Genomic DNA, 23,137 nt, shown 5'->3' with positions numbered 1-23,137 from the left:
GAAAGTAGTAAAAATTGGACGTTGTGGTGAAATTGGACGTTGTGGTGAAACGCACCAACACGGGACGATGTTGGGGCGGGAGCACGGCTAGTCCAGGTCACTTCTTTGCAGGAAAAGTAATGAAACCATATCGATCGGTTGCGGCTAAAGATGGATTCTCCAAAACACCAAGGAATTCCGCACTCTATGCCGACCACAATACCGAAGATCCAGAGCCCTCGTAGAATATTCATAGGATTCTTAGGCGGTGGTAGATGAGGACTTATTTCCCATAGGTATCCGGTGTCTGATATTACAGTAAGTTGAGCCCTCATATCAGTGAGGCGTACCTTACCTGGAATTTCCGCCACTCGGTTTCAGCAATAACCAAGAATCCAAGTTGGATGTGAATAGCAAACTCTTGTCCAAGTCGATGTTGCTCTGGGTCTGCCGCGAACCTCTTGTTGATAGCATTGGCAACTTTTCCGAGAGACACAACCGCGGCTCCCAGGATCGTATAATAGGTAGCTGGCCAGACTCCATCGTTCATCGTATGTGGTATGCTGCGCCGTGAATACAGCAGTGGACGTGAAAATAATTCCTAGCAAGTATGGGGATATGCCACTCATTTCTCCCAGCCATTGGATCAGCCTATAGGCAGCAGCACAGATAGCAGCTACTAGCCAGTAGAATAGGTGCCGTTTTGGAGAAATCATTATTCACCCATAACGGTGTCGAGATATCTCATTCCAAAATTCCCAGGAAGTAGGTGACGGCAGCTTTCGTGACAGAAAATCGTCTTCCGAAGGAAAGTGACCAGGTACCGATAAGCAACGACATATGATTTGAGTTGCTTCAACAAAAGTTGGACTACACTGTGCAGGTCAGTTTCATGGTGTCCCTTCGTAACGATGATGTAGTAGACAACAATAGCTGCCTTATTTAATGCTCTGGTCGAGAAAATGAAAAGCGTAATTTCCAAATTTCTTGGTTCTCCTCCCTTCAGAACCGCGGATCTACCGTGAGCGATGATGGGAGAACCCCCAGATGGACTCTACACGCAATAAGGTGCTGGTATTGCCTCGCTTGCCTTTTGGAGGAGAATGTGAAGCAGAGAAATAAATAGCCTCTTTCTGGTCTTTTGTGATAACTTAGTAGGTACCTAGCACCTACCTAGCTTTCTGCATTCCCGCGCAAGTTTGAATTGAAGACGCTTAGTAGGTAAGGAACAGGGCAGGATATTTAATAGGCTTTGACTGCTCGCCTTCAGCGTTCCATGCTCCCTTCCTATGAGGATACCAGGTATGGATCCTGTGTTTTGCAATAACAAACTAGACAAAATTATGATGCTGACCATCATCAAACTAATGGTACAGTTACTGGTATGTAGCATGAAACTGTGAATGATGTTGATAGCATTAGCAAACCCATCTGTAGTTCGTCGACGGTCGACTCCAATCATCCATGTAGCCAATCACGTGAATCCGCGACGTTAAGTGAAGCTTCTTTTGAGCCGCAACACCACACGAGACCCAGCTCGCGGTCCGTCGCTCAACGCCATCCTTTCACCTCGCATATTTCACGAGTCTACAGGATAAGAAATATATTGCAATTTTTGAACCTCATATTCTACGCGCGTGTCTTGCATTGATACCGCCAAAATGAAGCTCGTTCGGTAAGTTCTCCGAAGTGGTGTTGTCCGAGTCGATGGTCTCGCCAGCTGCCGCTGCTGCTGTCAGCGGGCGATTATAGAAGTTGATAAAGCTTCAAGAACTCTTTACTGATGCATTTTGGATGTTGTTTACAGATTTCTTATGAAATGCGCGAATGAAACCGTGACCATCGAGCTCAAGAACGGTACGTCTAACCGCTCCACCTTTTATGTCGTGTCGCGACCGTGACTCTTTGTTGCAATTACATATGCTTCTTTGAGCTGTTTTTATTACGCTTTCACAACCAAGCATATCATGTGCAGAATATTGAAGCTGACTGAGAGGGTAATGCAGGCACCATCCTCCATGGCACCATCACCTCCGTCTCTCCACAGATGAACACCGCCCTGCGAACTGTCAAGATGACCCCGAAGGGTCGCGAACCGATCTCTCTGGACACAATCAACATCCGAGGCTCCACTATCCGGTACTTCATCCTCCCGGACAGCCTGCCGCTTGATACCCTGCTCGTCGACGACCAGCCCAAGCCCAAGAACAAGGCCAGGAAGGAGGCCGAACGGGGTCGTGGCAGAGGTGGTGGCCGCGGCCGGGGAGGCAGAGGCCGTGGACGTGGCAGAGGCAGAGGATTCTAGAAAGGTGCAGCCGTTAGAGAGGGTTTCTTGTTATCGAGTTTTCTGTTACGTTACTATCATTCTGGGGGGGGTTCACCATTACGGGCGAATTAACATTATTCTTTCACCCTTCTACTTCACTATTATGGGTCATGGATGGCGATGGCGCTCTTCTCATATCATAAAGTTTGCTGCGGGAAGAAAAGAAAAGTGCATTCGGGATATACGCTTCGCTTCAGCATCATCAATCCAACCGCTTTGATATTCCGAAATTCGAGTTGAAAGTTCCAGCCTCGCGCGATAATGGCGGACAGCAAGAGAGAAGGGGAAGCAGTTTGTGGAAGGTTATGATATGAGCGCAGCTCGACGGCCGGTGCAAGAGCGGTGGGGAAGTTGGAATATTTGGGCGGAGCATACGGGCTGTGCTAGAGTGGCAGGTTCTCTCAGTTTGCGCAGAGCACAAAGGCCTGTTGGCCTTCAGTTAGCGTCGGTACAGTACACTTGAGAAGAAGCAAGCGTCTTCATATCAGGACGGAATACAGTGGCGGCCCATCAAGTCGGCAGATAGGTCAGGAAACAGCTCAAGAATAGGATCTAATACCATGTCTATAATATCCCCGTACATAGATTAGAACAGTTCCAGCCAACTCAGTTTCTAATCTAAGGCGCATTATCTCTCCATATCCGTACAATAACCAATTTCTCCCACCCAGCCTGCATCCCACTCCGTCCAACTGTTTCCGCTGCCCATCCATTTCCCCAAGCGCGTATCCGCTCCTTTACCTCCTCCGGCTTATTCTGCGCGCAGAGCAGCACGTACGCAACCCCGCGGGCAGCGTCCAACACGTCCGGAATCGCATCCAAGAGGCGGTTCGTCGTTTCCATCCCATCCACCCCGCCAGCATACGTGAGCGACAGGAGGTACGAATCATTCTCAAATTTGGCCGACCTTGACGCTGGCTCAGAACTCTGAAAATCAGATGACGGTAACCGCGGCAAGTCCGGCGTGGGCACGTATGGCGGGTTGAAGATGAGGACGTCCACGCTCCCGGGGCGGAGGGGCGCGCAGAGGTCTGCTGTCAGGGAAGAGAGGAAGTGGCCTTCTGTCACATTTTGCGATGGTATTGGTGATTTTGATGGAGCTTCTTCGGCCCGCTTCTCACTGACCGCGTGCAGCACAGTCTGTCGAGTTGCGCTGCAGGCATTGCCGTTGACGTCCGTTCCCAAAGTCAGGATATCATATCTGCCGAAGATCTCTTTGGAATTGGCAGCCACGAAGGCCAGGACCACGCCTGAACCTGTTCCCACTTCAACTACGAGGGGTGGCGCACCCTGGCCCCTCTCTGATGGCGTGGATGGATGGAAGCTTCTTTTAAAACGCTCAGAGAGCCACGAAGACTCTGACGGAGAGGAAAGTGTGTCGAGGAAGAGAAATGAGTCCTCTGCTGGCTCGTATATTGTGTCGAATGACACATGGGATGTGGATGGTGTTGGGAGCATGTTCTCTTTTTTTCACTTTCTTTTCGCTGTTGTGTGTACTGGCAATAATAAGACAGTGTAAAAAAGAAACACGTCGGTCTTCAAACAAAAACCATTAAACGGATTTCTTTGGATAAAATCGAAAGATATGGGTATTATCGGGATCTCAAAATTGCAATGAGAACTTCATGTATCTTGGGCGGAGTAGCAGTATTATCCCCGCGAACAAAAGAGGCATTCAACGAATTCAACGCGGAGGTACCTAGTAGGCGTCGAGCAGCAGGCACAAACGTACACAAAGGTTAAAATCGTATATTATACAACTGTAGACTTCTTCAAGAAATAAAAAGAAGCATATGATCAAAACATCTTTTCTTTATACTTGCAAAAGCGTCGTCCAGCGACATTGAAATCCCGAAGCTCTCATTCGACACATCACACTCCGGCCGTCTTCCGGAAAGACGGCCGGAACATTCTGCCGCGGGATCTCCAAACCATCTTCGATCTTGAACTCCAAATTTCCGTTCCGAACAGTCACCTTTTAATTCAAGAACACTCCCTGTTGAAAATTAACCAAGATGAGGGTCTACCAGCGACTCCTGATGGCCTCGCCGTCCTCGATTGCCTCAAAAGCCACCCTGGGCCCTGCGCCGATGGCTCTTCTTCCGCCGATTCCGCTGTACCGACGGATACTCCGCGTCCACCGCAAGAAGCTGCCGCCTGAGATGCGACTGCTGGGAGATGAATATGTCAAGAGCGAATTCAGAGCGCATCGGAATGTTGAGAACCCTATCCATATTGTATGTGCGATCTGCGACTCAAAACGTGGAAGTTGGGTAGAGGCTAACGGAAAGTTCTCGCCCAGGTTGGGTTCTTGACGGAGTGGCAGCTCTACGCGCAGAAGTTGGAAGGTGACTCCTGGAGAGGCGAGAAGCTTGACAAGGCCAAGTTGGACAAGATGAGCGGTTTGTGGTCCATTGCAGGGATAGAGATAGAATCGACCACTGTGCTAACACTGTCCTGCAGATCAACAAATCGGGCAGCTTTATGAACTTATGCGGACTATTCAAAATAAGGGCGAAGAGGAGAACGAATAAATCTGATCCGTACGCCCTTTGCCTGACCTAGAACCGCTCGAAGCGTCCCAGGTAGCCTCCCCGCGCGGAGTCTTAATGTGAAGGGTACCGGTATGATTCAGGACTCGAGTCATGATTTTGAGAACCTGATCGAATCTCGAGGCAGTGAAACAACTATATAATTAGCAGTCGACAGTCTTCTCTCCCCGCTGTCCAATTCTTCCATCAGAATCACGTTCCACATCTAGCCTGTCACCACTGCACGGACTCTGTTCTATTCCGTTAGGAAAACGAGAGTAGGTCCCCTGAACCCTCCTTACAAGTCCATGGATCTACAATGTGCAAGGTCATCAGCTGGAGATCCCGCACATGCAGACGTCGCTGGCTCTCGATCGTCCAACCATGTGCTGACAAACGGAGTTTCAACGGCTGTCCTCTCTTCTTGAACGGCCGGGCCTCGCGCAACGGCATTGTGGCGTCTCTCGTGGCATCCCCTAAGACGTGCCCTGTGTGTGACAAGAAAGGTGAATATGACGGGAACCAGATTCGGATGGTCAATGGTGAAAGAACTGGTGTGAAACTCAGCCCGAATGCCGATATACATGCTCCGGGGTTGATTGTATCTGTTGCGGCGCCATGTAGGCAGTGAGCAGCCGGATTGTTTTGCATGACGTTAAACTTGGAGTTTTTCTCCCTGACCTGCTCTAGCGTATGATTTATTTGCATTTGACATTTAGATGACAGTATATATGTACTCTACAGTGCGCACGCAAGATACCTGGTCTGTATTATAGCAGTAAAATATTCTTCAGCTATAGATCGATCTTATTTGAGCGGCAGACAGAATTCGACGGATATCGATTTTTTGAAAGCCTAGCACCACGGGACCCGTGCAAAATGTAGTTGACAGGCCGTTGGCCAATTGACGGCTACCTTTGTGGTATAAGCGTATTTGACTCTTACAACATTCAAAGGGTATATAGTATACGAAACTAATTTTCCGCCTGAACGCCAGTAATTTCATATTCCCCTCCCGCATCTTGAACCTTATCAGTCCCAGTTGACACTATGAACTACTCCGTACCCTGTCGGGAGAACCCCAACCTTTGACTTCGACCAGACCCACCGGGCTGCGAGCTTATCTACAACCGTCCCTGCAGCTGAAGCGGCATTATTCTAGAATGGTAGAATCACAGCGGAATGAGTGGATCAACGTGTCAAAAACGCACGCCCTTCTTTTGACTAGGTACCTAACTACTAGTCCCCGAGGTGGCTACTAACCCATATAGATATAAAACCTTGGCCCCTCACCGCGAAGTGGGAGAGATAAACCCCGCATTTATTTGTTTTATCTTGTCCTCGTTTTAACGAACAAAACACCTGTATACAGAACCATTGACCATTCAAACATTAACTTTTTCAAACTACAATTCTCCCAACACAACAACTAATAATCAAGAAAAAAAATGCCCGGCTCCATCCTCGAAAACCCCGACTCCCGCATCCCCCCTCCCCAACCGCATCTCCCGCCCCTCCTGAGACCCCGCCACGCCACACTCCGGGACGGCCAGACGTCCGTGACGCTCTACCCCATCACCAACGGACCAGCCAGCGTCCCGCGGGACTTGGTGCGGTTCCTGCACCGCGAATTCAGCGCGGAGATCGAGCGCGGATGCACGTACCCGATGGAGGAGGCGATGGGCGAGGAGAAGTTCGCGGAGTACTGGTTTGGGACGTTTGCGGTTGTTGCCGTATTGACTGCTGCTACAGGGGTAGGGGCAGAGGGAGATGATGATGAGGGGTTAAAGGAGGGGAGGGATTGGGAGAAGGAGTGTCTAGGGACGTTTTATGTCAAGCCGAATTATCCTGGTGAGTTTTTTCTCACCTTCCCCCCCCCCCCCCCCTTTCCCAAACACAGCAACCCATTTTTTCAGTTCATGATATATGCTTTCCTCATTGAGTCAATTAAATTAACTGACTTAATTCTGGGCAGGCCGCTGCTCCCACATCTGCAACGCCGGCTTCCTCACCTGTACATCCTCCCGCGGTAAAGGCGTCGGCAGAGTCATGGGCGAGACGTACCTCGAATACGCACCGAAACTTGTAAAGAAATCCTCCCTTCCCCCCCCCCCCCCCCCCCTTTCACCACACAAACAAGTACCAAAAAAATCTAACCATCGTTCCTTGTTGTTGTCGGTTCTCCAGGGCTATAAATACTCCGTCTTCAACCTCGTCTTCGCCAACAACGAGGCCTCGATCCGCATCTGGGACGGTCTGGGGTTCGGCGTGATCGGACGGGTCCCCGGGGCGGCGAGGCTCAAGAATAGCGAGGAGTTGGTGGATGCGTTGATTTATGGGAGGGATCTCGTTGGGTGAATAACATAACAATGATAAAAGACCTGCTGCAATTACCTTTTTTTGCTCGTAATTACTTTCAGAGCCCCATTGTCCATACTACGATAGAATTATCTCTCTACCTACTGTACTGTACATAGCATATGTGGATGATTACGTTATTAATTGATCGATGAACTGGTTGAGATAGCTTGATCTGTATAGTACTGTGTCAATGTATGCCGAAATCGGAGGATAGAAGAGACCATTCAAGTGGCTACGGACTACAAGATCAAATGAAAGAAACCCAAAGGCAACCAGGACAGTATAGAATACAATAAAAAATAACCCAGGGTATCTTGTTCCACTAATGCTATGCTATGCTATATGCTATGCTGCTATACTATGACATCCTTTCACATGAGGTCCCTTCCTATCTAGCAAGCTGGCTGGCTCATCCGCACGGACGTATACCGCAGCAGTCTCTCTTCTTTGACGTCTTTCTCTCTCTCTCCTCAACTGGCCAGATGCGTCACTATTCTATCGGACCCAAGCAATAGAACATGTTGCACAATTAAAAGTATGACGCAAGAGATGTCGCCAGGGAACAGAGAAGAAGAAGAAATAGACAGAACTGCCGTAGACAATACATCCCAGAAGAGAAGTAGGCCAAGTAGAGCAGATAGCATGTGCTGTAGGTACCAGACGGACTCGTGGTTCCGAACCCTTAGGACAGACAACACTGAAAAAGGAAACAACAAGACAAAGACAGACACTGAACAGCACAAACTCGGAACAGAAAGACGGAGAAAGACAAAGACAAAAATTGCGCCGTGGGGAATCAAGCGATGGTGCGAGCAGATGTGCAGATTCTCTCAAAAGACATTACAAAAAAGATGGTTGCTGCAAAACGTATGTAAACGGTACAAAATACATGCTAGATGAAGTCGGAACAACAAAGGGGCGGGGCCCAGAAAAGGCCCCTGAGGCAGTAGAATGAGAGGTCTGTAGATCTGAATGCCCAAACACAACGAGATGAAGACTGTACACGAGTGAAGTTAGTGTCCCAAATGATGATCCTGAGCAATGGATATGTGTATTACAAGCGGTTACGTGAATAAAGAACGCGGGAAAGAAGGAACGGTTCGTGAAGCGGACCTTTGCATGTCCGCCCGTGGGGAGAAAATGACCCGCGTATGTCGTCGAGAATACAGGGAGTAGAGATTTTTCATCACATCACCTCCAAGGTGGCCGTTCGTCGAGTTTGCTACGAGAGCTAGCAGAACTGTCCCTTCCAGAGCGGGATTTGGGCAGAGGAAGCATGCTAGAACGTTTGTTGTTGCTGGAATGACCAAGTGCGGTCTCTGGACGAGAAACCTTCGACGATGCACCCTTCATATCTTGGTCATTCGCCGGAGTTCTGGTGAACGATATTCCAGCGAAACTCTGGCGGTTTCTTCGCCCAGTTGGGATATCCGCGAACGACGGCTGCTTCCGGAGCTTGCTATAGGGCGGAGGGTCGAGGAGAGAACCAGTAGGCGTGGGTGAGAGCAGGCGGCTTGGGGTCGGAGAGGCAAGTCGGCTGGCAGCACGACTTCCAGCACGGCTTCCAGATCTCATACCGGGTGCTGGAGAGGCAGAGGCCTCACAGCCGAGAGGGCTAGGGAGGGCCATGGTCGAGGAGCTGGATCTCCTGGAAAGGCGAGGGACAGGGGGTTTCCGGTGGGGAGAAGGTGTGGTGGCAGAAATAGGCTTAAACCTATGACCAACATCAAGATCATTCGTGTTCGTGCTACTGTTCCAACGTGGTTTGTTATTCTTTGGCGCCGGCGAGGGTCCACGAGGAGGCATACGGGAAGCTGCTGTTGGGGTGAGAGAGGAACGAGTGGGCGACGTGACAGAAGACCGAGGGATGGATGACGCTCTCTTGCTGCTAAAGGTCGAAACTGGCTGGGGCAGGCTGGAGTAGCGCTTGGTCTTCGAGGTAGCCGCTGAGCTCCCAACGGAACTGCCTCGTCTACTTGCAGCGCTGGGGGTTGAAACGCTTTTCATGCCATTGCCAGACATGATGACCGAAGATGCGGGTGAGCTTCCAGGAGTGTCAACCGCGCTGCCAGTCGCAGGGCTATCCATCGTGATGATGCTTGATATCGAGTCCCGCAACTGCTGGCTTGCGTTGAGGTTAAGATCTTCCAGCAACCCATCCATGACCTTCATGCTAGCCCTGAGAGCGTCCAGCCTAGATTCCATGTCAGACAGCAATCTCAGGACCTCACCGTTCACGGTAAGTCTGTCATTAACACCCTTCTGTATGATCGAGACGACTCTCTCGATTGCAGGAGTGTAATGCACCTTCTTGGCTTCGAAGCTCTCGATCCTCTTTGCCAATCCCGCCTGGTTGTGGATATGGGCTCCTGTATCCAGGGCCTCTTGCAGCTTGCTAATGCTCCTTTCGACAGACTCGAACATCTTCTCCGCCTGTCTTCCGGCGTTCCTGAACACGAGGATCCAGCGGTCTTCACCCAGTTCTTTTCTCAAAGCTTCAGCATCAGTTTCTAACTTCTTGTAGCTTTTCTCTAACCTGTTCCTCCGATCCTCCAACTCTTCGCAAGCGCTCGGGAATATGTTCTCTGCCCTAGACTGGAACATGGAGAGTCTCATCGGTAGGAAGTCGAGAGAGGCCCTCAACGGCTGCATACGCGCAAATAATGCCATAAGACTCGAATTTAGATCGTCCTGAGGGGTCTTACTGCTGACGGGGCCACCAATCAGAGAACCTTCTGCAAAGGCGGGGAAGCTGAACCGCTTGTTCGACGGAGTGCGCTCGTTGCCTGGCGACTCTTCCACTATCGTCTCCAGCTCATTGATATCCAGCCCATTAGTATGCTCCGTACCCGGTTCCGCGGTCATGGTCATGTGTCGTTTCTCCTCCATTTCAAAGATCAGTCGGCTGAGACTGTCGACTTCGAGGCTAACGTCACCCAAAACATTGCTCCACAATTCCTCCCACTCCATGGCCAATTCGACCTGCTCCTTCACGCCCTTCAGTTGCGACCTGACCTGAGCCCAACGTTTCAATATCGACTCCATTTGAACGACGATGTCCTTCAAGCTGTCCCCACTGACATTGCCAATGTCTTCTCGTAGCTGTACATTCTCAATCGCCCTGACGTAGACATTGACCAAGCTCTCAAACGTCGTGACCGCCTTATCGACATCATCCAGACCCTCCCTTCCAGCAGCTGCAGCCCACTCGACGTCATTCTCTGCATCCAACCCACCTAGCACATCAGAAGCCTTGTTGATCCATATCTTGATTTGCTCCGCAGCACCTGTAAGCGCCTTGACCGCAGCTGGTGCGTTGGGGATAGCGGTGATGCTCGCTTCTAACGTGGACGGCTGCGGGAGAGTTATCGACGTGAGCTGGGAAAGCTGGCTGCTGAACGATGCGCGGGAGAAGGAGTATATCGATTCGGTACGATGGAGACCGAGGGGGTTGGACGAGATCGAAGTCGGACGAGAAGAATCTTTCGGGGGTGGTGGAGGGGGCTGGTCGGCGTTATCCTCCTGCTCTGCGGTGCTTTTGACATATTTCTCGAAGTCGGTCTGGTCCGGCTGCGACTCGACACCGTTCGATCCGGAGGATGGGCGCTCTGGCACCGGCGCAGGCTCAGCAACCGCCATGTCGTCCTGGTGATCGTCAGTCTCGTTGAATACCCGGACGTCGCCAGAGGCCACGGGTTCCGAAGCGGGATCTGCGCGAGACACGGTACGATCAGAGTCCGCAGCTGGAACCGGCAAGTCTCCAGACTCCTCCTGTACCGGGGTCTGCAGCTCGTCCTCTTCCTTGGTTACCGGTAGGGGCGTATCCGGCTGGCTGGGGACGCTCTCGTCGCGTTTTGCCTGTGTGGACCGTCGACCGGTCCACGTCCGGCCGCGTCTCTCAACCTTGATGGATAAATCTTGATGAAGGCTGTCGAGCTCCTTGATCTGGTCCTGGGGGATCTTCCCGACGTTGCGCGTGCGGTTCAGATTCAACGCCGCCTTGGCCTGACCGTCGAGCAGCTTCACGCGGGCAGCTAGGCCAGGGGAGAGGCGACGGAGAACGGAAGAGCGAGGGGCGGGGAGGCTGTTCTGATCACTGCCACCGCTCTTGTCGTGGGCGATGCTGTTGTCGTCGTCGTCGTCGTTGTTGCTGCTGGTGCTGCGCAGGGAACTCTTCGACTCGATTCTCCGGGGAAAGGAGCTGAGCGAGGACGAAGATGGGGCGGGATCAGCAGGCGGCGACGGCTGCTTTGTCGCAGCGCTCGACGGCTCGGTGGAGGACGTCGGAGGAGATGCAGGGCCTGAGAATAGCGCGGGCATGGATACGGTCTGGGCTGTCTTTGTCTGCTGGCAGCCTCGAGAAGTCCAGATCTCCAGGCCGCGGGACGAGGTCGAGATGGGCAGGGAGGCTGAGGCCGTCCGGGTCGGGTTGGCGGCGGCGCGCAGGCGCGCAGCGATGCTCTCTCTGCGCTCGCAGTCTCGCGTGGGGTGCTCGCGGGCAGCCAACAGACGCGCCCCAGGCACTTGCAGCTCGTTCACGAGGATCTCGAGGACACGCAGCCGGATGGTTCGAGGGGGCGGATCTACATGTTCGAAGAGGAGCCGGACCCATGTTGGAAGAAGCTCGCGCCGGGGCTGGGAGTGGCTGGAGCCCATGCCTCAGGGGAGCCGTTGCTCTCTGCACAGACCGGCCTTCACTTCTTTTTTCTTGTGTGAATTTCGCATCGACGAGGAACTTGCCTCTTGCTTTTTTTCCTCGGTATACCGTCCATATTATCTACGGAGCAGCGTGGCTTACGGAGCGTGCTGGCAGGCCTTTCCATGATATAGAACCGCCTCGCCCAGATGAACATTGTACCTGTACTGTCTATCCAATTGGCATCTCCCAGCATAGCCATGAGTCAAAAACAATCATATTGGCTACTTGCAACAAGGAATCCGTGCGATATATATAAAAATCCTTCCATGGATACGGGCCATCTAGGGCCGCTCAGGTCGACGAGAAGACTCGGACAAGGCAGGAAAAAGGGTATCTAGTGACAGCAAACCAAACATACACGACTACGTGTGCCAATCAACTTTCGTCCAGTCGTAAACCAGGCATGACCTCTGGTCACTCTCTTTCTCGCACAGCATCTGCAGGTCAGACCTCCGTCTCGGAGGGGATCGTCGTCAGCGACGCAGGCTCCTGGCGCCAGTCCCGGGCGAGCTCCTCCCGGACGCCCTTGCACCAGGCCAGAAGCGCCCTGTCGAACTTTTTCCACGCCTCATCGCTGCTGCCGTACACCACGCCCATGACGTCCATCTCCAGCTTGATCTCCCATCGGATCTCGGCGGCCTTCATCCAGTACCGCAGGTTGTCCGCGCGTCGGTAGGGCTTAGCGACGTCATCATGAAAGACCTTGATCTGCCCGAAGGGTCGCTTGGATTTCCGTACCGCCTGGTTATGCATACGGACCAGCTCGCGGCCGTCACGTAGCCGCTCCAACATGGGCGTGGGAAGTGAACCCTCGTCTGGAGACGTCCAGGTCGGCAGTGAGGCTTCCAGGTTTTCCAGAGACCGAAGAAACGCCTCTTCCCGTTCCCGTTCCCTGCCCGTCCAGTCCCCATCTGCCCAATGCCAGTTTTCACGCTCTTTAGCCTCTAGATCTTCTAGTTTGCGCTCTTCATCCAGCATCCACCGCACCCCTGACATCCAGCCCAGAATAGCTGCCCGTTCCTCGTCCCTGAGACCGAGGACAAAATTCCGCGAGGCCCACCGCTTCAGGACGTCGAGGACGGCCAGAAGCTCCTCCCGAATTGTCTTTTCACTCTTTATTGATGCAAGACGGTCGGGACGCTCGTGGGATATATAATATATCCTGGCCGCTCGAATGGCCAGTGTGACAACATCCAAAATCCGCACGCCTTCTGTGTCATGCCATTCTGGAGGTAGCCCGTCATCTTCCGATTCGGGCTGATAATCCGGCGATAGATTTTCCCGCTTGGGCTTTGGAGGGAACGGAGGCGGTGGTGCCTCGTTGTCCATCGTTTCGATACCGTGCTCTGCCTTATCCAGAGCCTCGAGGAGATCTTTCCGGAGAGCCGCCAGGTCCGGCGGAGGTGGGATGTGATGTGTCTTGACACTGTACGTGCTCACTGTAGGAGGGAGCATGATAACATCGTCGATATCGATGCCGTCCATTCCATCCGGGAGCTCATCCATCGGACTCTCCACCGTGTCGTCCCTGTCCTGTGTCTCCGGGGTGAGGAGCAGCTTGGGGACGCCATTCTCGGTGGTTTCCTCCTTTTTCTTCTTCGGGCGAGCCATCTGGGCGCCCTTGCCATCCAGCAACCCCGTCCTCGCGAAGTAGTACTGTAGGTGGGCGATGCTGCCCAGACTCATTACGCTCTCCCTATGCCTGGCCGATTCTGCAAACTCGGCCCCCGTGGTACGGATGTAGCCCCGTCGTCGGGACGAGTTCGACACGGACGACTTCCCATCTCCGGAGTTTGCGGAGAAATTAGATACGGAGGATACGGAGGAGAATGTGCGGTCCGGCGAAGGACATGATGATATAGCCGGCGTCGGTATAATAGACGGGTCCGGGGAGGAGGAACGAAAATCTGGCGGCGTGGTCGTCTCGGATTCGATGTGTTCACCCATAGCTGCCGGTGAACGCGTGGGGATCGCTCGCTGGACACGACACGACAGAAGAGATACGCTGGGAGCAACGTGAAGCCGTAAAAGTGGAGGTATCCAAGCGCTCTGCAAGCAAGACGGTCCTGACGCTGGGAGAAAGGACGAGGAAATGCCAAAGCGTGGCTGTAGGAGAGTCAAACGATGGCGAAAAGGATGGTCTTGGTTGCACGGTTTACTATCGAGCGTGTCGTAATAATAGTGACTTGGATCCACGCATGGTCAGGTTCAGGGCTGTTCCGGTGCGGTCGTGGAGGAGGGAAAGGGGGCTTCGATCTGTTCCGGGGCCGCTGCAGGGAGACACTAGAGGCACGCCGGCGAAGAGCTAGCGGAGATGACTCCGTTCTGCACGACGACTGCAGAAGCGTGCAGGCCTTGAACGTGCAGCTGGGATGGTTGGTCAGGCAGTTCAATGGGCAGCAGGATGGCCCGTGGCGGACGTGCATGCTCCAACGCCATTTATAGACATGTCAATTGTGGAATTTTGGGCATGTCCCAGCAACAGCCTGTGTTTTTTTGTGCCTCGGGAATCCCAAAGCCGCCGCCCCGGCCCGACCATGGCCCCGACCCCGATGTTGGCATTTCTCCGGATTCGGTCTAGCGCATCCGCTCGTCACGTCCCAGACCGTGGCTGCGCTAGCTAAGTCATAGTCCTTCCATGGATGCCATCCGGGGCCCCTGGCCGGCACATTACTATATGGAGCCGGATCCCTATCTATGCTCTGTGCTCTGGTGTTTCGTTTCATGAAAAAGGAGCATAAGGCCAAGTGGCATAAGGCAGAGTGGATCCTCTGGATCTTTTTTCTTCCTTTTAATATCATGTGTTCTCGACATTTCTCCCTACTAGGCTACAGGGCTACTACGGAGTCAACGGAAGCCAGCATCTTCTTTTACATGCTAACGGCAATCCCAAAAATATATTCGGAGTGTGTACACTCATTGTACATATGTATTTGGACATCTAAAAATCCCGTCACTTATCAACATGCCAATGGAAACCTTCATATGTCCAGTCAAGGGCATTCATTCTCTTTGCAAGTTCAGCCGCAACGCTAGCTTCAGCCCAAGAAACAAAGGAGACAGAAGCAGAGAAGGTAGCAACCTTTATCCAACAATTTGTGCATTGCAAGGATCGACCATCCGTGAATTGACAGTGAAACGGATAGTGAACAGCAGGCAAAAGAGAAAAGGCATGTTATGGAAAAAAAAGGAAAAACCCTCTGGGCAGGATAAGTACCTATCTAAAGTCTAAATCAATTATATGACAAACAAAACACCTGCATCATAAGACAAAAAAAGGGAATGCATCTCAAACGATCCAAAAAATGCCAAAACAGTCTATATCCTAGAAATTTACACAACCTCATCACGCTCCCATCCAGTCGGCTTCACAACGTCCGTTCCCTTGCTGGGGCGCGGCCGGCTCGGGTCCTTGTATTCGGCCACGTACGGGTTCGGGTCGGTCTTCTGGTTCAGGTTTCCCAGGGTGTGGTTGACCTCACGGTGCTTGGCCTCGTCCGCGCGCACGTACAGCAGCAGGTCGCGCATCGTCCGCTTACCCTCGGGCATCTTCCAGTACTTGACGGCGATCTCCGGAGCGGGCATGTCCTTCCACTTGGGCAGCTTGCCGGCCTCGAGGTCGTTAATAGCACGGGTGTAGGTGATGACGGCCTCCTCCTCGAGGTAGGCGACGAAGCGGTGGCAGGTGCGGGGAGAGATCAGGTACGAGAGGAAGAAGCCGTTGAAGAAGACGCCCTGCGCGCCCAGGACCATCAGGCGCATGAACCAGCCCGGTTCGGCGAGCTTCATGAAGGAAAGAAGGTGCATGCGTTCGTTGTAGGCTTCTTCGAGGAGGGTTTCGATCCTGCGGTTTTTTGGTTGCCCTGGTCAGCTCGTGCTCCGAAAATAACCCCAGGACATCCAATATATGGATTCCAAAGTTGCGATAATGAGGCAATAGATACTAAGTAGGTGATGCTGCACTCACCATCCGTTATCTCTCTTCATCCTTCTCAGACTTCTCAAATGGCGGAGCATTCCTCCAACCATACCCGGCACACCGGCAACACTCTCCAGGAAGATGAACCGAATAAGCCACTTGCGCTCAGTCATCTCGAACCTCTTCGGCACCTTCTTGGCGCCCTCGGGAGGATGCCGGTATCCCGTCACGAAGTCCGTCCCCCAACGCAGAAGTCGTACCGTTCCGAGAGCAACCCAGTCGGACCAGTTCCGCGCCTGTCTGTGAGCAATGGTAATATCGCGCATCTGCTTCTCGGTGTATCTGGTGGTTCGAAACGTCAGCATTCCACATGCTCCCAGAAGTATGATCACATGGCTTGTGGCAACGCCGAGGGCGGTAAAGAAAACCACTCCTATATCAGAGTGGAAAAAGAAGGCAGGGAAATACTTACACAGGATGGCCCCATGCTGACTCCAAGTCCTTGATATGTTCGGTCTCTGGAGGTGGGAAGAACTCTCTGATCTGTGTACGGGGGGTCGTTGAGAACACGCGCTTTCCGGAACCTCTCTGGTGCTGCTGGTAGACGAAGAAAGTGCCTGCACGCAGTGCTGATGCTGGCGATGTGCTCGTGTGGTTTCTCAGGGTGGCAGCGCGGAAGCCATTCTTGGGGATTATCGAGGCAGCCCTAATGGGCGCCGTCACTGTCGTCGAGTACATGTAGTATGTGTCGATGTAGTATATATATATAGATGGATGGGACGAAGTTGTTGGTCTCCGGCAGTGATGTTATAGATATCCTCAGGGTATTAATATAGAGACAGGTTTAAATCTAGAGACGAAGTAACGAGGGTGGCTGGCAGGGCCGATTTGTATATGTGGTGAGGTATTTAGGGTTGTCTTGATATAGGACTAGAAGCTTGGTACGGGAGAAGGAGTATGTATTTATCCCTAACAATCGACTCGAAGCAGAGGGTATTTATAACGGAGAACACATGGGGAAAGGGTGAGATAAGACAGGAAGCTCGAAAATTCGAACGAAAACATGCTGGCGTGAGTAACTCAGCGGCGAGGTCCCGATATTCCTTCCACCTAGGGGAGCCTTGTTGGTCGACTGTCATAGTTCTGTTTGGAGCACCGCCCATCGGGAACCGGAACCGTAACGTTGGCGTCCCCGTTTGTTCTGGAACTTCCGCCGTGCACATGGCGACCTCCCTTTTGTCAGCGCTTTTTCGAGGCATTTTCATAGGCTCCCTGGCCGGTTTCTCGGTCTATTTTCGGAGGCGTAGCCACGCTGGACACAATAGGATATTCCACAACAAGCAGACCGGCCATGCACCCGTTGTAACGGCGCGCAGAATGCTTGCGCTGGCGTGTAGTTCTACGGCGTTGTCTTCTTAACCGCGATATCTGAGGGCCATCGTATTACCTGGTGACCGGTACATTACACAAACCGGGCGGTGCCAAGCAGGGCAGCCGACGGCTGACGTCGGGTCATCCCGGGAACGGGACATGGCAATGACTCAGCCACACGAACCCGACCGAGAAAGCGCCCTGTAACGGCTCCGAAAGAACCCACGGCGACCGCCGATGCCATCGAACCTCACCCGAAAACTGCTCGCTGCGCAAAATACTCTCAGATGACCTCGAAAAAAATAAAAATTTAGGCGTTCCGCATCTAAGCCTCATTCGTTTGAAATCGTCTCTCAACACCCGATAGTGATGTAAATTACAAGATGATGTGTTCTATCCGCATGATTACTGTCATTGTGAACTTCAGCCCTGCGGGTACCGAGTGAAACCCGGACTATGCTGACGAAGATCCCCGAGCCTTTCCCGAGATATAATACCCGCCTGTGAGGGGTTGAGGCATCGCTGTGAGGAGAAATAAGGTCCGTGAGGAGAAACACAGGGGAAGCTCGGAGGTCAATACCAGATTCAAATGCATGTGATTCGTTATCAAAGTAAAAGGCCTCCATTCAGCTAATCGGTCCGAGACGTGGCTGGTGGGCTATCTCTATTAATACCGGCTAATTTACATAGGCGTTCATCATCAAGCCTCAAGGATCTGCTGCCGCGCGCTTCTGTAGCAAATCATTTATCGTTTGACGACGAAATTGCTTTCACCATCTTGAGTGTCGATCTCCTTTTTCTCGAGCTTGACGACGTGCGCGAGACGCGGTCCCTTGTTGATGTCCTTCAGCAGCTTCTGGAGCGACTCCTCATCACCCTGAGCTTCGCCTTCGACCTGCTACGAGTTAGTAGCTGCAAGGGACTACAGATGCACTAGCGTCGTTTCGGGCGGGGGAGTATGCTCGCGCATCTGGTTCAGATTTGGAGATATGAAAGATGCATTGCATATATACCTTTCCATCTATAGTATTTCTGACCCAGCCGGTTAAGCCGTAGTCGTTTGCATGTCTCTGGGTAAAATCGCTAAAAGCACAAATATCTGCATTAGAATTTCACAATCAATGAAGAAAAAAAATAAAGCTCTAGGTGCATACCGAAAGTTGACTCCTGTAGGCATGGGCAAGTCAGCATTCTAGGAAGTGAAACGGGCGGAGCGGGGCCGGACGGGCTTGCCTTGAACCGTTCCATGGACTTTGAACGCAATCTGGGTGATCATCGATTAGCAGAGCAGCAGCCTGGAGATAGTGCATTGGACTCCTATGCCTACCCGCTTGGCTGACATGGTTTTCTGCTGTTGTTCCTTGAGCAGTGGTAGATGTGTTGTTCTTACGATGGTGGTTTTCTCTTGTTGCCCGGCTGATATCATCCATATAACTCCGTATTTGGTTCTTTGCTGCGCAGTGAGGTCAGCGCAGCGTGGTCATGTGATCGAGTTGCCCTGATTCGCTCCAGAGATTATATAATGGACTTTGTCCTTACTGAGTGACGACAACCCTCTGTTGCCAGGCAAGGCAAGTTTTCACACAATGTTCTCTTCCAAGGCGTCACTCGTGATCTCAGAGACCCAGTACTCTACATTGCTTGATTAACACGTATGCGGAGACGGAACATCGCGAATATTCGCGATTGAATCGAAGTCTCGGACACACTACGCGAGTTCGGAGAAGCCGGAATGGGAAAAAGGCATGTAATGTCGAGTGTTCCTGATTGACAGGGTTCCTTTCGATCTTCTCCAGCTTCCCCTCAAAGCTAATTCCTTCAGATGTTCCCTTGAATCTCTTCTCCGCACTCTCAGATTATCTGATCTTGATCTAACACAGTGGTCTGATACTGGCGGTGTGGTTCCGTGAGATGGCAACAAAGTCAATTAATCTTCAGTCTTTACAGTATTTTTGAGCCCCGGGGCTCTGTTTTCGTCAATACATTGTACAGCACCAATTGGTCTGGCGGTGTCGCGCGCCTTCCCGTTTAATTCACCGAGACATAAAGGGACTAAAGTATGCCTGATGAAGCATATCAGCATAGTTTGCAGTACTGGAACCAGACAAGCTATCCGGGCAGTCCGTAACTGCGGCTATTATTTATAGCTCCCGTCGCCACAGGGCTTGTCATCACAGACCCACCGGCCTCGGATCTGCAGGAGTTATGGTTAAGACATCCCCTCATCGGAAAGCCCATCGAGTCATGAGAGGTGTCCTCTCCGCAGTGACTCTTTGTCCTTGTTAATATGCGGAGATAGATCCGTGAACGACAAAATATTTGACCAAAAAGAATATTTTCAAACCGGGAGACAATAAAGGCAACCGGCCGCGGATCGCGCAGAGGAAAATTGTCCCTTAGAACGCGGGTCCTACACGGAGGGACGCGGCAATTTTCGACCCCTAATCATCTAGCTGCAGCACAGGCATACGCAGTATGTCTCCACACAAGTTATCCATTGAAAAACCGGGTCTAGCAACTGTGGAGTACTCCGTAACCGGCAATTGGACTTGCATATTCCGTAGTGATGACGCCGACCGCCTGTAAGGTAATTTTGTTCCGACTTCAATTGTCAAACTACCTGATGACATTCAGTGGCAGCTGTGACATGTCACAACGTTTCTGCTCGTGTATGTTTCCGACTGGCTCACTCTAGACACCGCCTGCATGGAATAGATAACGGACAATGATCCGAGAAAGATAACAAGACCGCTGCGCTGGAAATTCTTAAACAAAGTCTACGCGCGCTTTTCACCAAGGCTGCCGGAATATCTCCCTAAAATTAGCCATTCGGCACGCAGTATTTCTGGGAGTACCACATCAATCAGCACCACACGTATCTCAAAACTCGATCAAGAAGATTCCACGGGCCTTATCAGAGTACCTGCAGCTACGTATTAGCTGCTCACAAGATGAGTTGTTAGGAAGGAGAGCAGTACGCCCTTTCTTTCTGCAGGCCAGTCGACCGCTACTGTGCACCACGTCACTGCCATGGGTGAGGCTTTTCAGAGCAGGCTTTGAAAATAGACATGAACGAATATAAGAGCAAGAAAAAAGAAGGAATGACAGAAATGAAGTGAACATGTGTATTGAGGAGGACACTGCCAAGGTCCTGTTCGTGACTGGCTCGTGCCGATTTCAAGTCGACTATGCAGAAAACTAAAAGAAGATTTAACTTTTCATGACATCGGAAAAATTGATTGCCACGAGGAATTCCTGATAGATTGCACTTGGATAGGCGAGTCCATGATCTGGGTATTCCAATTTGCCAGCGGCTTATGGATGCCCTTTACAAGACTTGACCCTTGGATAGGCCATTGGAAGCCGGCAATAATTGACATAATGTAGAGGATCAGAGGGGGAAAAGAAGCATGAAAGCCCACTGTTGTTTGATGTAGTTGAAGATGCGCTGAAGGAACGGTCTGTGGAAGGGTGAACATGTCGACCAATGACGGGTGTGCCCCTGAGCCAGATGGCCGCGCCGGGACCCTGGTGTTCTGGAGCCTCTCCGCCTCCGCGCCGCAGAGCCTCCACGTTCAACCAGGACCGCTACGCTTCTTTGAGGGAGAGACGCGCGCGATGCTGGTGCTACGATGAGCGTCCTCTACTGGCTTCGGAGGCTCTACTCCCTCGATACTTTGGACACTCGTTTTACCGTCCCCGCAGATACTCCGCTGAAGGTTGCTGCGGGCACGCGAGCCCCCTCCGACCAGAGCACAACTACGCCCACCGATGGCAAAGATGCTAGGGCCATTGCGATTGCGAACAGCGCTTCGCCGTCTAAATGGAGAACTCCAGAATTCTTCGTTTACTACATTGTCTTCATAATCGCGGTGCCGCTGATGTTCAAGACAGTGATCGATGTTTCGCAGGGTCAGTGCAACGCGACATGGATATGCCTCAGACAAGGGAAACAAGGGACGAAAGAATAATATACTGACCCATGGTCTGTAGAGAGCCATCTGACCTATTCGACGTATTCCCACCTTCTTTCTCCGGGTTGGATACCCGGCCGCAAAGTCGTGAGTATCCATTTCCTTTCCCGTGGTGTTGAACGCAACTACTGACAGCACCGTTTCTACTTGCAGGACAATTCCGATGCGCAATACTCGAGCTTCCGTGATAACATTCCATACCTGGTTGTACTCATCATTGTCCATCCCCTCCTCCGTCGGGTGTACAATTCCTTTTTTCCAACGGAAGCTTGGACTCCGCAAGATGCCAAACCGACGACGGCCATCGCCGCAGATGCCCGGTTAAAGCAGAGGACGCACTTCGATTACTACTTTGCTCTTCTGTTCATAACCGCACTGCACGGAGTATCTGCTCTCAAGGTACTGCTGATTCTCTACCTGAACTATAATATAGCCACGAAGCTTCCGCGAACCTATATCCCGACGGCGACCTGGATATTCAATATTGGTATCTTGTTTGCGAACGAGCTATGCGGGGGCTACCCGTTCGCGAGGATCGCGAAATCTTTATCCTCGGGGGAAGAAACGGGTCTTGTTCTTTGGGGCGAATGGCTAGATGGCATCGGTGGATTGATGCCCCGCTGGGAGATCCTCTTCAACATCACAGTACTCCGGCTCATAAGCTTCAACATGGATTATTACTGGAGTCTTGGCTATCCCTCCAGCAGCCCCATCGAGGTATGTGTATATAAATTAAATACAGCCAGAATCATCTCTGACTTTCATAAGAAGAAGCAACTCGATCCCGCCGCCCTGTCTGAACGTGACCGTGTCTCCATTCCCGCTGAACCGTCAGCTTTCAATCCCTTGAACTATGTCGCCTACGTGCTCTACTCGCCTCTCTACCTGACAGGACCGATTTTGACCTTCAACGACTATATATCCCAACAGAGATACCCTCCGCCATCACTCACCAGAACCCGCACTATTCTCTACGGCATCCGCTTTGTCCTAACGCTTCTATGCATGGAGCTTGTCCTGCACTACATCTACGCCGTAGCAATTTCCAAGTCTTCCCCGAATTGGTCCCTCTACACGCCAGCTCAGCTTAGTATGCTGGGATACTTCAACCTCCACATCATCTGGCTCAAGCTCCTCATCCCCTGGCGCTTCTTCCGCCTCTGGGCCCTTCTCGACGGGGTCGATCCTCCCGAGAACATGGTTCGCTGCATGTCAGACAACTACTCCGCTGCTGCCTTCTGGCGTGGCTGGCACCGATCCTTCAACCGCTGGGTTGTTCGGTATCTGTACGTTCCCATCGGGGGAGGAGCTGGAGGACGCGGCAGCCGATCCGGCACGAGCAATAACCACGGCGGGAAGTCCACAGCAGCAACAAGCCGGCCCACCCTCCTCTCCAAGGCGCGCGGCGTCATCAACTTCCTCATCGTCTTCACCTTCGTCGCGCTTTGGCACGACATCAACCTCCGCCTCCTCATGTGGGGATGGCTCATCACGCTCTTCGTCCTGCCCGAAGTGATCGCCGGCATCCTCTTCCCCGCGCACCGATGGCGCTCCCGCCCCACCGCGTACCGCATCCTCTGCGGGATCGGTGCCGTCGGCAATATCCTCATGATGATGATGGCCAATCTGGTAGGGTTCGCGGTCGGGCTGGATGGGCTGAAGGGTCTGCTGGCGGGGATCGTGGGGTCGTATTCTGGAGTGGCGTATTTGGCTGCGGCTTGTGCGGCGCTGTTTGTTGGGGTGCAGGTTATGTTTGAGGTTCGGGAGGGGGAGTTGAGGGCTGGGATTAAGTTGAAGTGCTGATGTGGAGTTTCAGTCAACAATGTTCTTTTACTTTTTTTTTTTTTTTTTTTTTTTTTTTTACTAGAACAGGGAGAAATGGCTACACATGTTTAAGTACAAACACTGTATGATGTAGTAAAATGGCATCAAATTCTCGGTTCATTGTTATTTGATTTTTGATATTGGACAACAACT

General features: G+C 52.0%; 9 protein-coding genes across 9 annotated transcripts; 4 read left to right on the top strand and 5 right to left on the bottom strand.

Moving 5' to 3' along the window:
* Positions 1-1,640: 1,640 nt before the first annotated feature.
* VTN00DRAFT_4708 (uncharacterized protein) lies at positions 1,641-2,525 on the top strand (the record flags this gene model as incomplete). Its single annotated transcript, XM_069431160.1, has 4 exons — positions 1,641-1,654; positions 1,787-1,836; positions 1,986-2,216; positions 2,269-2,525. 4 exons carry the CDS (start codon positions 1,641-1,643, stop codon positions 2,523-2,525), a joined length of 552 nt encoding a protein of 183 aa, XP_069290223.1.
* Positions 2,526-2,923: 398 nt separating this feature from the next.
* Positions 2,924-3,763, bottom strand: VTN00DRAFT_4707 (uncharacterized protein; the record flags this gene model as incomplete). Its single annotated transcript, XM_069431159.1, has 1 exon — positions 2,924-3,763. The coding sequence occupies one exon, from the start codon at positions 3,761-3,763 to the stop codon at positions 2,924-2,926; it is 840 nt and encodes a 279-aa protein (XP_069290222.1).
* Positions 3,764-4,320: 557 nt separating this feature from the next.
* On the top strand, positions 4,321-4,839 carry VTN00DRAFT_4706 (uncharacterized protein; the record flags this gene model as incomplete). The annotated part of the gene is made up of 3 exons (XM_069431158.1): positions 4,321-4,542; positions 4,608-4,707; positions 4,769-4,839. 3 exons carry the CDS (start codon positions 4,321-4,323, stop codon positions 4,837-4,839), a joined length of 393 nt encoding a protein of 130 aa, XP_069290221.1.
* A 1,445-nt stretch (positions 4,840-6,284) lies between these two features.
* VTN00DRAFT_4705 (uncharacterized protein) lies at positions 6,285-7,194 on the top strand (the record flags this gene model as incomplete). Its single annotated transcript, XM_069431157.1, has 3 exons — positions 6,285-6,687; positions 6,812-6,921; positions 7,024-7,194. The coding sequence occupies 3 exons, from the start codon at positions 6,285-6,287 to the stop codon at positions 7,192-7,194; spliced, it is 684 nt and encodes a 227-aa protein (XP_069290220.1).
* A 1,194-nt stretch (positions 7,195-8,388) lies between these two features.
* Positions 8,389-11,853, bottom strand: VTN00DRAFT_4704 (uncharacterized protein; the record flags this gene model as incomplete). The annotated part of the gene is made up of 1 exon (XM_069431156.1): positions 8,389-11,853. The coding sequence occupies one exon, from the start codon at positions 11,851-11,853 to the stop codon at positions 8,389-8,391; it is 3,465 nt and encodes a 1,154-aa protein (XP_069290219.1).
* A 487-nt stretch (positions 11,854-12,340) lies between these two features.
* On the bottom strand, positions 12,341-13,843 carry VTN00DRAFT_4703 (uncharacterized protein; the record flags this gene model as incomplete). Its single annotated transcript, XM_069431155.1, has 1 exon — positions 12,341-13,843. The coding sequence occupies one exon, from the start codon at positions 13,841-13,843 to the stop codon at positions 12,341-12,343; it is 1,503 nt and encodes a 500-aa protein (XP_069290218.1).
* Positions 13,844-15,229: 1,386 nt separating this feature from the next.
* Positions 15,230-16,553, bottom strand: VTN00DRAFT_4702 (uncharacterized protein; the record flags this gene model as incomplete). Its single annotated transcript, XM_069431154.1, has 3 exons — positions 15,230-15,740; positions 15,864-16,157; positions 16,288-16,553. 3 exons carry the CDS (start codon positions 16,551-16,553, stop codon positions 15,230-15,232), a joined length of 1,071 nt encoding a protein of 356 aa, XP_069290217.1.
* Positions 16,554-17,931: 1,378 nt separating this feature from the next.
* On the bottom strand, positions 17,932-18,528 carry VTN00DRAFT_4701 (uncharacterized protein; the record flags this gene model as incomplete). Its single annotated transcript, XM_069431153.1, has 5 exons — positions 17,932-18,081; positions 18,200-18,269; positions 18,341-18,353; positions 18,420-18,450; positions 18,514-18,528. 5 exons carry the CDS (start codon positions 18,526-18,528, stop codon positions 17,932-17,934), a joined length of 279 nt encoding a protein of 92 aa, XP_069290216.1.
* A 2,290-nt stretch (positions 18,529-20,818) lies between these two features.
* On the top strand, positions 20,819-22,963 carry VTN00DRAFT_4700 (uncharacterized protein; the record flags this gene model as incomplete). Its single annotated transcript, XM_069431152.1, has 4 exons — positions 20,819-21,098; positions 21,180-21,247; positions 21,314-21,877; positions 21,929-22,963. The coding sequence occupies 4 exons, from the start codon at positions 20,819-20,821 to the stop codon at positions 22,961-22,963; spliced, it is 1,947 nt and encodes a 648-aa protein (XP_069290215.1).
* Positions 22,964-23,137: the final 174 nt, after the last annotated feature.

The sequence above is a fragment of the Thermoascus crustaceus genome, assembly GCF_041956765.1.
Source record: "Thermoascus crustaceus strain CBS 181.67 unplaced genomic scaffold VTN00scaffold_2, whole genome shotgun sequence".
NCBI lineage: Eukaryota > Fungi > Ascomycota > Eurotiomycetes > Eurotiales > Thermoascaceae > Thermoascus > Thermoascus crustaceus.
The sequence above is the reverse complement of the archived record's forward strand: the minus strand, read 5'-3'. Positions and strand labels throughout refer to the sequence as shown.